Source organism: Talpa occidentalis, unplaced genomic scaffold, assembly GCF_014898055.3.
Source record: "Talpa occidentalis isolate TD23 unplaced genomic scaffold, MPIMG_talOcc4v2.1 talOcc4.3, whole genome shotgun sequence".
Taxonomy (NCBI): Eukaryota; Metazoa; Chordata; class Mammalia; order Eulipotyphla; family Talpidae; genus Talpa; species Talpa occidentalis.
The window spans coordinates 15,196,049-15,208,326 of NW_023603184.1; the positions used below are offsets into that span (position 1 = coordinate 15,196,049).

The 12,278-nt window shown below is 41.5% G+C and overlaps 1 protein-coding gene across 7 annotated transcripts in view; it reads left to right on the top strand.

Moving 5' to 3' along the window:
- WT1 (WT1 transcription factor) overlaps positions 1-12,278 on the top strand; it is a 44,989-nt gene that overhangs the window by 13,064 nt on the left and 19,647 nt on the right. For 6 of the 7 annotated variants that reach the window (XM_054699293.1, XM_054699294.1, XM_037522515.2 and 3 more), the window contains exons 4-5: positions 158-235; positions 1,173-1,223. In XM_054699293.1, coding sequence (XP_054555268.1) covers positions 158-235; positions 1,173-1,223 — 129 coding nt within the window. The remainder of the gene's footprint in view (positions 1-157; positions 236-1,172; positions 1,224-12,278) is intronic. The other variant, XM_037522514.2, reaches the window with a different exon arrangement.

The following is a 12,278-nucleotide window of genomic DNA, read 5'->3' on the forward strand; positions in this document are numbered from 1 at the left end:
TCAGACTCACATATTCTGTCATTCTGAAAAATGTGAAAGCTTCACTGTATAAAAAAAAAAAAAAGCTAATACTCCATTGCTTTTTGGAAAAACAATTGCATTTTTTTGTTGTTGTTTTGTAGTTATGTGTTTCTAACTCTGGGTGTTTTTCTAACAGTGACAATTTATACCAAATGACCTCCCAGCTTGAATGCATGACCTGGAATCAGATGAACTTGGGAGCCACATTAAAAGGGTAAGGTCTTCTTTATTACGTTGCCCTTAAACAGTAACTCACACCTGTTGGAACCATTTTAAAGGTGCTTGCAACTTATGAAGAGAACATGGTTTTAGAAGAATAGGCATGTCACTCAGAATTAAGATGTTTTCTTCCTCCATTGGGTGGGTTGTGGTCAGTATTGCATTTTCAAGGCTATAAATAGGGGGTGTTTTTGTATGGAACAGGGGGAGTTGGGGATACTGCCTTTCTTGAATGTTTCAGATTTCTTTAGAGTTGTGTCCATTCAGCCTCATTTAACGTTTGTGTCTTGCTAGTGATATCACAGATGTTAACCATTACATTATCTTATCAAGAAATGCTTCCAAGTTTACAAAGTCCAGGATCCAAATTCATATTTGAGTGGGTGATAATTTGCATGATCCAGAGTAAGACCTGCTCACACCAGGTTTTCTTCACACTTGATTTACAGGCACAATAGGGAGAACACAGCAATCAAATATAGGTAGAGGCGATTCTTTGCATCTGAGTATGAAAAAAAAGGAAAGCAAATGAGACCTGCTTTCAACGTTTAGTAAGAGAACTCATCTTCAGAAGTCACCTTGTCTAGTTTTCCTAACAACCTCTTGATACCTATGCCTTGCTTTACCCCATTTTACAGATAAGTAAATCAGGCTCAGAACATTAAGTAACTTCCCAAGTTCACATTGTATTCAGTGGTAGAGCTGGGATTCCTAGTCCAGATCTGATTCTAAGGTCCCAGCTCTCTCCAGCCTCCCCATGGCCTTCCAACCTGTCATCACCTCACTGGAATTGGGGACTTAGTCCATCACTCTTGACTAGGCAACTAACTTCACGTCTCTGTGTATTTAGTGGCTTCTCATTGGATTCTGGGATTGGGGTGGCTTGCTAGAGCCATGCATGCTCCCCATTCCCACCTCTTCTTCTCTTCTAGAGTTGCTACTGGGAGCTCCAGCTCAGTGAAATGGACAGAAGGGCAGAGCAAGTGAGTGGACAATGCACTGATGGCAAAGCAGATGACGTAGGCCTGGTTGACTGGTGCCTGGGGCCATCCAGGAGTTAGGAGTGACAGTGGGTCGTCAGGGTAGCAGTTGGTGCCCTGGGGTGGGAAGAACCTCTCTCTCCTCTCTCTCTTTTACCTCTCTAACTTTTCTCATTTTTCATTGATGCGCTGTGAGTGGAAATGGGAGGTGGTCAAAATTCTCATGGACATGAGGAGTAATTTTTACAATACTGTGGTGGGAACTCTGCTCATTTCCTCATGAATGTTTCACAAAATACCAACTCTGCGGCTGGCATATGTTTACATTGGATCAGTCAAATATTTCGGTCATATTTAACTTGCCTTTTCTCAGTTTACCTTGAAATCTCTCAGAGGGAACTTAATTTTTGCCTCAAGTCTATGGCCATATTTTTTGCAAAGACTTTCATTCCTAACCATCTGCACCTTCCCCAACTTTGGGCCCACGCCCTGGGACATTTCTGTAGCTGTTTATTTTGTTTTTGTTTTCTCTACTTAAACCCTAGGACCAGTCCCTCTTATCTTCCTTCTTTCTTGTCTTGGCTCAGTCCTGATTTTTTGACTACCCTTCAGTGACCACCAGAGCAGTTTTCCATCTCCCGAGATTTACTGTTAGCTCCTTCTCTCCACAACTGTTGTTCTTTTTCTCCTATTTTATCCACATTGTCATGTCCTTTCTCTTAACATGAAAGTAGAAATCTTTCTGTTGATCTGAATTTTCTCTCCGTCCAGGGCGCTGCTGAAAATCTCTGTCAGTGTTCTATCTTTCTACTTGCTCTCAACTTGTCTTACGTTTCTTGGCTTCTTGGTTCTACTCTTTCTTTTCAAGTCCTTCCCTTTTCTACTCTTGCCTCTACTCAGAATTCAGTAACTCTCCCCAAATTAAGTGGGACTAATAGACCAAACACAATTGTGTTCATTTTGTTTTATGCTGGAGTACAGGGTTTGTTGGTTTGCTTGATTGCAAAAACTACAGATGAGGAATCTTGGCATGTGTTTGAATCTGGGTCTTTCTATAATCGAGATAATTTTGTTACCTTTAAAAGTCTTTAGATATGTAATATTAGTCATGTGCTGGGGAGACAGTAGCTCTGTTGTAAGGATGAAATGTGAATAATTTGTTTTGTTCTGCCCAGTATAAGAAAAAAAAATTAGAAGGGTTTTTACTGGGACTTACATTTCAGAAAAAGATTTCTGCAGTCAAAATATAGTTTTTGAGTACTTTATTCAGAAACCTGTATTAAAAAAAAGAATCAAATAGTCCCAATAAGTACTTTTACAGAAGAGCAACTCTTTGAAGATCAAAAATCATAATTGTGGATGTACCCTTTTAGCACATACTGTAAGTTAACTAAAAGGCTTCCGTTGTGGACGGAATATTTATCTAAGTTTGATTGCTGTTATTGGGCCCTGGGAGCGGGGCTTTATGTATGTATCCTTTCCTGATCTTAAAACAATACTATGATTCTCCAATACTATGATCTCCAATACTATGATCAGGACCATCTTGAAGCTACCTACTCACGTTTGCACAGTTAGTGGCCCTGCTGTCTTGGAATCCACTTCTTTCTTTAGAATCTGAGCCCTCGATGAGAGATTCTTAAGCTTTCTAGGCTGTGACCACAGTTAGAAATGTTTTTTACACTGGGACCCAATATACACACTTTTGCACACACACGCACACATAACATGCATATGCACAAATTTGCACAGAACATTACCTACCGCTGCTGCTGCTGTGTGTGCTGATGGTTTCTAGTCTATTCCATGTCATTTTTGAAATGCTGGTTGTTACGTATGGGTTCATTTTACAGCCCGCTGATGTGTCCTTACCCACAGATTGCCTTTCTTTAAGCTCTTAAAAATAGTGACTCCTATTACTTCTTTCCTCCAAGCTCCTGAACAGCAGAAAGCTGGATTCAGCTGAATCTGTAACACCAGTTGAAATGTTGGCTTTTCCCCAGGGGAGACACAGTCTGGGGAGGTGCCCTATTCTGTGCTACTGGATTTACTTTTTTTTCTCATTGCATGAAAACACATGGCATGTAGGGCCTCCCTGGTGATGCAAGGGGTTAATAAGCACAGAAAGGAAGCTATCCACAGCCACTGCAGCAGGAGTTCTATCCCTGGCTGGCCAGGGAGCTACTCACATGGCGCTGCAGACCTTTCCTGTCTTGCCTGCTGCTCTCGTCAGCAGTGTATTTCAGTAGATCCGCCTGTTCTGCTCCCCACTCTGTCTCTGGTGAATCCTCTCACCACCCTCCCCCACCACTGGCCTGTACTCCTCTGGCCTGTACTCCATTTCTTGTGTGCATAAATAAATAAATCTTTTTTTTAAAAGAAAGCACATGGCATATTAATACAGAAAATCCATTTGAGAAAAGACACTCTATGAAGAAAGGTAAATAACTTTCTTTTTGCTTCAATCCATAACCAGTGTCTTGACACTATTTGAAATTGATGGTGAGAATAACCGTGGTGACAAGGTAGATCTGTAACAGGAAAACCGGAGGCTTGATTCATGTTTTAGAGAAAAAAGAAATAATTCCCACATCACTCATAAAAATAAGGCATTCTTAATTTTTCAGCAAAAGACGGTGTACTTCAGACTAACCCTCATAAAGCATTTGTTGATGTCATCTTTCCTTGAAGATGTTACTTTTTGAAAAAGAAAAGCCATATGAAGCATCAAGGAGCAGTGCTTTTGTCGTGGGTGGGACAGGATTTTCAGAAATCAAGGTGAAAACATAATATCACAGGGGTGCGCTTGCCACCCATTTACTCCTTCCTCTTACTCTACGCATGTTCTAATCTCTGCATGTCCATAGGAATCAGAATCACTTTTTAAAAAAGATTTATTTATGTATGCATACAAGAACTGGGGTACAGGCCAGAGGTACGGTAGGAGGCAGGGTGAGAGGGTTCACCAGAGACAGATTGGGGAACAGAACAAGCAGACTGATTGAAATACACTGCTGAGGAGAGGTCTGCTGTGCCATGTGGGTTGCTCCCTGGTTGGCTGGGGGGATCGAACTCGTGCTGCTGAGGCTGCAGATAGCTTCGCAGTGCTGTGCTTAACCCCTTGTGTCACCAGGGAGGCCCCAGAATCACTTTTATGACCCTAAACAGAAGACTGTTGAACTTCAATTGAAGTCCAAGAGGAGATACTTTTTTTTTTTTAAAGATTTATTTTTATTTATTTATTTATTTAAGCACTGGGTACAGTCAGAAGCGCGGGAGATTGAGAGAATTCACCAGAGCCAGAGCGGGGAGCAGAGCAGGCAGAAGGACCGAAGTACACTGCTGAGGGGAGCAGCGGGTGGCAGGAGAGGTCTGCGCGCCGTGTGGGACCCTCCTCTGGTGACCGGGGAGCAGCCGGGGATCGAACCGGCATTGCAGAGGCTGTGGGCAGCTTCGCAACCCAGCGCTCAACCTCCGCGCCACCGGGGAGGCCCCCAAGAGGAGATACTTTATGAACCCACTTTCTTAACCCTGACTCTCACCCAGACACAAATGAAATTAGATTTTTTTAAATGGGTCACAGGGAGAGAAAATTACTGAGGAATCTAAGCATTAACCCACCTAGATGAATAGTTCTGTTTTTGGTGCCTGGCGCTGTCTGCTTTTTATTTCTGTAAAAGCGTTGTCTGTGCGCTCACAATGGCTGCCGATGCTCTTAGGCTGTCACAACTCTCAGCTACTCTGTTAGCCTTTGTTTTGTCTCTTCTGAAGAAAATATCTTGCAAAATGGAGAAACACATCAACCTTGACTGTGGTCCAAGTTATTAAAACAAGGAAGAAGTTATTCTCTGGGGACTGGGGCAGGGGGAGTGGGAAATTGAACACAATAGAAATGTTAAAGGAGTGCTGAGCAAAATGAATGTCCCTTTGCTGGTCCAAGAAGTTCACAGACTGTTGGGAACACACAGTATTTGACCTGTGGATGCTTGAAAGAAAAAACGAAAGACTCACGATGAGTGATGTATGGTGAAAACAAAACCATGCGTTTTGGTAGGGCCAAGGCTGTCGAATCTGGAGAAAATCCCCGCTAGACATGGTCTCATCCCTGAGAACCTGTGCCAAGAGAGATAGCCGTCCTCTGGCTGGGCCTTCCGCTACACAGCCCAGCACCTTCCTGCTCCAGTGCGAACATAAGGTACTCGTCCAGGAGATTTACTTCTTGAAAATAGATAGCCTGCTTTTAAATGGCTTCTGGTTTTGCTAAATGCAAAACCAAGGTGGAGAGAAGCAACTCGGTGAAAACCAGCAGCCCTGCCTGTACTCTGCCGGCCCTACCCCCACCCTCAGCAAAACATTGCTAAATGCTCCTTTAATTTATTTTTTTAAGGACATCTATTTATGCGTACAAGAGCTGGGGTACAGACCAGAGGTGCAGGGGTGTGAGAGAGCAGTGGGCAAAACAGGAGAGGTCTGCTGCGCCATGTGGGTCACCTCCCTGGCTGGTATCAAGCTAGTGCTGCAGTGGCTGCTGATGGCTTCATAGTGCTGCAACTTAACCCCCTTGAGCCACCAGGGAGGCCCTAACAGCTCCTTTAAATGGTTATACTTATGCCCAGCACTCTTGTCTTGCCTGGGACTCGGCTACAGTCATTGGACCAGAGCAAAACTTGGGGCTCCTGGGTGTGCATGATGCAGATGGACCCTTTCACTTCAAGCTGGGTCTCCTGTTCCTCTCTTTTAGTTTGCATTTTGCATTCACTTGTTTTTTGCCTTGTCTCACCCCCAGTTACTTCTTCCCTCTCCTTATCCGCCCCCTTTTTCCCCACCCTTTATGCTCTTAGGCATATAGTCAACTCATATATTTAAGTTTTTCATTATGTAAGTAGTGTGTGTAGATTATATAGCAGTTAGACAATACAAGTATATAGGGAAGGAAATTAAAACTCTCCCCAATAGCACAGATGAAACTATGGCTAATATTATTTTGCATACACTTTCAGATATTTTCCTATGTGTGCATAGACATGTGTGTCCTTTGTTTTTTGTAACACGCGAGTTTAGAGCTAATCGAGGAAATACACATCTGCAGGCCTTTGCAAAATTCTGCGCTTTGACCCTTTGAGAGCTTGACTTTTTGAAAATATTCTCAACTTCTTAAAAATACATTTTAGGTTTTATAGACTTACCATCTCCACACTGTTTCTAACTACCTTATTTTTATTTATTTTTTAAAGATTATTTATTTATGCATACAAGAGTTGGTGTGTAGGTCAGAGGTGCAGGTGGGGATTGTGAGAGGATTCATCAGAGACAAAGTGGGGAGCAGAACAGGCAGGCTGACAAAATACACTGCTGAGGGGAGCAGTGGGCCAGACAGGAGAGGTCTGCTGTGCCATGTGGGTTAGCTTCCTGGTCAGGGATTGAACTTGTGCTACAATGGCTGCCAATAGCTTCATTGTGCTGAAACTTCACAACTTGTGCCATGAGGGAAGCCCTAACTACCTTATTTTAAAACTAAGAATTACTTTCATCTTGTAATAGGGGAAAAATAGCAAGTTTGTTCTGATTTGGAGAAAGGCACCCAGCAAGAAAGATAGAAAGGGTGGTGGTGAAGGGGGTGGTGGGCAACCTGTAAATAAGGAGCGTGGTGGACTCAGGGCAGTGAGGTAAACAGGGTTAAGGAGGGTTCCACTCTGTTGATGAAGGTGTATATGTGTGTTGGGGAGCAGGGGGTACATGGGATGAACAGAAGGCATCCAAGAACTATTTTGGACCTTCCTTGTCTGTGATCCTGTCTGGTGCTTCTGAGTTTCTCTGCTCATCATTCATCATCCTTCTCCCTGTCATCTACCCAAGAAAAACACCATAATCTCTAGCTAGAAAAACATAGATATAAAAGCTACACCAATAAAAAGTCATTCCTCTGAAATGAAGACTACTGAGTATTTTATAGGTCTTTTTCCTTTTATAAGTGAACAAGTTCATTTATTCTTGTTTTATTCTAATTCTTCTTTTAAAAAGAAAACTCACAGATGTAGAGTTTTTATTTTTTTAATTTTTCAAAAAAATATTTATTTATTTATTTATACACGCACTGGGGTATAGTCAGAAGTGCAGGAGGGTGAGAAAATTTACCAGAGCTGGAGCAGAGAGCAGAACAGGCAGACCAAAGAAGTACACTGCTGAGGGGAGCAGCGGGCGGCAGGAGAGGTCTGCGCGCCATGTGCGATCCTCCCTGGTGGCCGGAGATCGAACCAACGCTGCAGAGGCTGCGGGCAGGTTTGCAGCCCAGCACTCAACCCAGATGTAGTGTTATTATAAATCTAAGACAAAAACAAAATGAATAAGCCTTCCCCCCCTTGATTGTGTAACATGGGTTGATTATTTTTAAAATATTCAGATACTACCAAAATATTATAAAGGAGGAAAGTCATCCACTGTTCACCACCTGGAGCAGCTATTTTTTAAACATTTGGGGTATATTGGTATCTACAGGGAAAAAATTCTAGAGGCCTTCACTGAAGCTACTGACTATAGTTGCCACTGGAAAGATGAGAGGGAAAGGTAAAAATCCCTGATAGAAATGGCTATAAAAGATCATAGGAGGGCCTCCCCTGGTGGTGCAGTGGTTGAGCGCTGGGCTGCAAACCTGCCCGCAGCCTCTGCAGCGCCGGTTCAACCCCCGGCCACGCAGACCTCTCCTGTTGCCCGCTGCTCCCCTCAGCAGTGTATTTCATCAATCTGCCTGTTCTGCTCCGCGCTCTGGCTCTGGTGAATTCTCTCACCCTCCCACGCTTCTGACTGTACCCAGTGCTTGTATAAAAAAAAAAAGATCATAGGAGACATTGTGCAAAGACAACACTTTCATGGAATTTTGCTGTAAAAGCAAGTAGAGAGATGGGATTCTAACCCAGTGGGGATGAAAGTCAGAAAAAGGTGCTTTTTAAATGTTTTTCTTATTTTTTAAAACTTATATTTGGTTAGAAGTACCCACATGTTTGTATGCTGATGAGAATGATCAAGAAGAGGGGGGAAAATGGATGATGGAATGGGGTGAATTACTTGGAGAATAATTAAGAGAGAAGAAATTAACTAGGAGCTGGGATAGTTCACCTAGTAATAACATTGATTACAAGAGTTCTTTATGTCATTATTAACTCTTTGTCATATGCACTACAAATAATTTCTCTGGTTTGTATTTTTTATGTCATAAATTTTGAAATTTATTAGTTTTTGTTTTATAGTAATATTTATTAGTTTTTACTTAATAGTTTTGTTTTGCTTTTAAAGCATACCTAAGAAGATTTTTCCCATTCTAAAATTTTAAAAACTTCTTTATTAGTATTTTTTAATCTATCTTTTACATTTAAACATTTAATTCATTGACAATATATTTAGCAGCTGGATTCCACTTTGATTTCTTTTTACATGGTAACAATAAACCATTTTGAATAATCCATTCTTTCCTTGTTAATTTCAGATACCATCTTTATCACTCCTTGGACCCTATAAAATTCCTTGGGACCATTTCAATCTCTTTTTGTGAAGTGTCAGGCTGCTTTTTTTGGCAATAATTTTATAGTCTGTTTACTTACCTGATAGGAAATTTTCCTAGTGCTGGACTTCTTTTTAAAACTATTATGTCTTGTTTATTCTTCAAGCTATGTTTTAGATTAACTTTGTTAATTTCAAAAATGTCGGTCAGTCTTGGTTCATGAATTGTGGCAAATGCAGCATGCTAGTATAGATGTTAATAATGGAGGAAACATTGTGGGGTAGATGAGAACAGCCTATATTTTCTTAAAAATTGTTTCTGTAACTCTAAAACCACTCCAAAGTAACAAGTTGTTTTTAAACTCATAATTGGAATTTTGAATGGATTGCATGAGGTTTAAGACTTTTGAATGGATTACAAGAGGTTTAAGAATTAAGAATTTTGCCCCCCCCGCCCCCCCCCCCCCCGCCCCGTGGCAGAGCAGGTTGAGCACAGCGCTGTGAAGCTGTCCGCAGCCTCTGCAGCGCCAGTTCAATTCCTGGCCGGCCAGGGAGCTACCCACACGGCGAGGCAGACCTCTCCTGTCTTGCTGGCTGCTCCCCTCAGCAGTGTTTTCAGTCCATCTACCTATTCTGCTCCCCACTGTCTCTAGTGAATTCTCTCACCCTCCTGCACCTCTGGTCTGGTACCCCAGTTCTTGTATAAATAAATAAAATATATCTTTAAAAAAATTAAGAATTTTGGAGAAGAATAATTTTTGAAAACATTTTAAATCCCTTCAAAACCATGGCATTTTGCAGTATTCTCCAGGTCTTGTTTCCTTTCAGGTATCCTTATTTCTAAATAATAATATTGTTAAGGAAATTCTAATTTTCTCCTTTTTAAGATATTTAATAATGCCTCTGGCCTCAAAACCTCTTGAGTGTGAATGTGATTTCTTTGGATATATTACCAGGTTTATTTTTTCTTTGTTTCTTCACCTTGGGGCACCTTGTTGTGCATTCCTAACCTCAGTTGTGAGGGTAGGGCCTTTGGAAGAGATGATTATGCTCACATACCCCCTACTTAGAACTCATAGTCTATTCAACTAAAGAAACTGGAGAGATCTTAGTCTTAAGAGCCCTGTGCTTGATCCTGGAACATTAAGGGGGACACTTTTTAATATAATTGAAGTAAAGTAAACATTTTTAGCTTCAAGAGTGTGTTGTGAGTAGGCTTGGGAGGGGGGGTGGTCTTTGGAAATACAGGCTGAAAAGATCCTGCTCCATTTTTCCTGTGAAATGTTGGTTCATCTAGCGTGGGTTTGGGATAGCTATTCTTGAAGTGAAGCTAGCAACATCTTCTGGCCAGAGACCAGAATGTAGAGAATACAAAACCTAGTGAGTTAGATGAAACGGTTTCCGATGAACCCAGTATCAGACCCGTGGATCAAACTTTTTTTTTAAGGATCACACTTTTTTAAAATTTATTTATTTATGCATACAAGAGCTGGGGTACAGGCCAGAGATGCGGGGGGTGAAGGATTCACCAGAGACAGAATGGGGAACTGTCAGAACAGGCAGACTGACCAAAACATACTGTTGAGGGGAGCGAGGGGTGAGTCAGGAGAGGTCTGCTGCACCATGTGGGTTGCTCCCTGGCCGGCCGGGGATCAAACTCATGCTGCAGAGGTTGTGGATTGCTTCATAGTGTGGTGCTTAACCCCTTGCTCCACCAGGGAGGCCCCAGATCCATATATTTTTGTATATGATCAGATGAGGTGGTCCATAGAATATGTGTTCCTCTTATCATTATAGGTGGATGTAGGAAGAAAAGGCACACCTAGACATGTTCCTCCTAGCAGGAGGGGCTAGAAAATGCAGTTTTTGTGAACTGCTTTTCCCCCAAACTATTGAAGGGAAACTAGATTTAAAGTATCTCTTAGCTCTGCTCTGAGTGTGAAATGAGAGGGAAAAGGTCAGAGGAGGTTTGTATACCGTTTCAAGTGATGAGAAAAACTTGGTTCAGGAGGACTTGATTTATACGGTGTTGCTGTCAGGCTATTTAAGCACGCAGTCTGCATCCCCTATGAAGTAGTATCTGATGATTAGCTGCATGGGAAGTGAGCCGTGACTGTAGAAGCTTCTAAACAAGGAATACAAACCAGGTTTTAGTGAAAATACCATGGGCAATTTCCAGAATCTTCCAAAGGTTCTTTGAAAGGTCCGGTACTCATTTTATAATTATCATGTTTTTAATATTTGTTGAAAAAAAAACAACAACGCAGTTATCTTTAGGTAATGGTTAAGTATAGGTCTGTCAATCAGGAATTTGCCTCTACAGTGGATGACAGAATCCCAGTTATAACTGGCATAAGTCAAGTTGGGAACTTAGCAGCTTATTATATTGTATTTTAAAACTCCATACCTGGATTGAAGGACTGACATTATCACCAGAACACTGTATAACTGTCTCCTGTCTCCGCTGTCCTCTGTGATGACTCCCTTCTTGGGCAGGCTCTCTCTCCTGTAGTAGGAGAAACTGAAATAGCTTCAGTTTTGGGCACCTAATCCTTATAAGAAGACTGTCTCTCTATTGGTTCTGTTCCAGTAAAAGATGCAGAGAAAGCTCTGATTGGCCTGGATTGGGTCATGTGACTAGAGAAAGCAGTGGTCTGATTGGCCATGGCTTAGAGGCACATACTCATCCCTGGGCACTGAGCGTAGGATTAGAGAGGGGTTGCCTGAAATCAAAAGATGACCCTGTTCCCAGAGAAAGGGGACTGACGTGGAGGCATCAAAGCAAGAGATACTCAGCAGAGAACTTAAAGTCGGAATTGGTGAAGGGGGGTAAGTCCTCTTCCCCTAACAATGCGATGTGGCGCTGGATCCCATGAGACTTGGGTAGAAAATCAATGAAGGGTGGAGTAGCAGGAGGGAGTCTCTCAGATGCTCATGGGAAAAGTGTTTATTGAAAAACATAAATTAGAATTATTACCATAATGCAATTTTTAATTAAAAGTGACACAAAGTCGATTCTCTTTTTGTTAAAAGTTAAAAATGCATCTTTGTCTTGAGATCTGGACTGTAACAAACACTTGAGGGTAGAAAATAAGTGATTCTTTCCTTACACTCCTGAGGTTTTTTTTTTAAAAACTCATCGAATTTGACATTGTTGTTGTATCTTTAGGTTCTGTTTCCTGGGCTGTGGATTAGCAGATCTCCTACCCTTATATTCTCAGGAGCAGAATAAGCCTTTAGTTTTTAATATATCCATTGATATATCTTCACTCTAAAAGATTAAATTATACAAAAGAAAGGGAATGGCTAGAGGACATTGCTTATAGTAGTAAAGCAGATTTTTTTTTTTAATGTTGCCCTCAGCTTATCATTTTAGGAATAATCAAGCAAAGAATGAAACAGCATTCATAAGCTTTGCAAGTTTGCTACCATTTGGTAGAATACGAAATCCAATATCTATTCATTTTCCCAAGTTAGATCTTACAAGTGGATATGAAAGTGATTTTCGAAATTACGCTGGCTTTAAGGAAATGAGACTTTTATGCAGTTAAGCTTTTTTTTTTT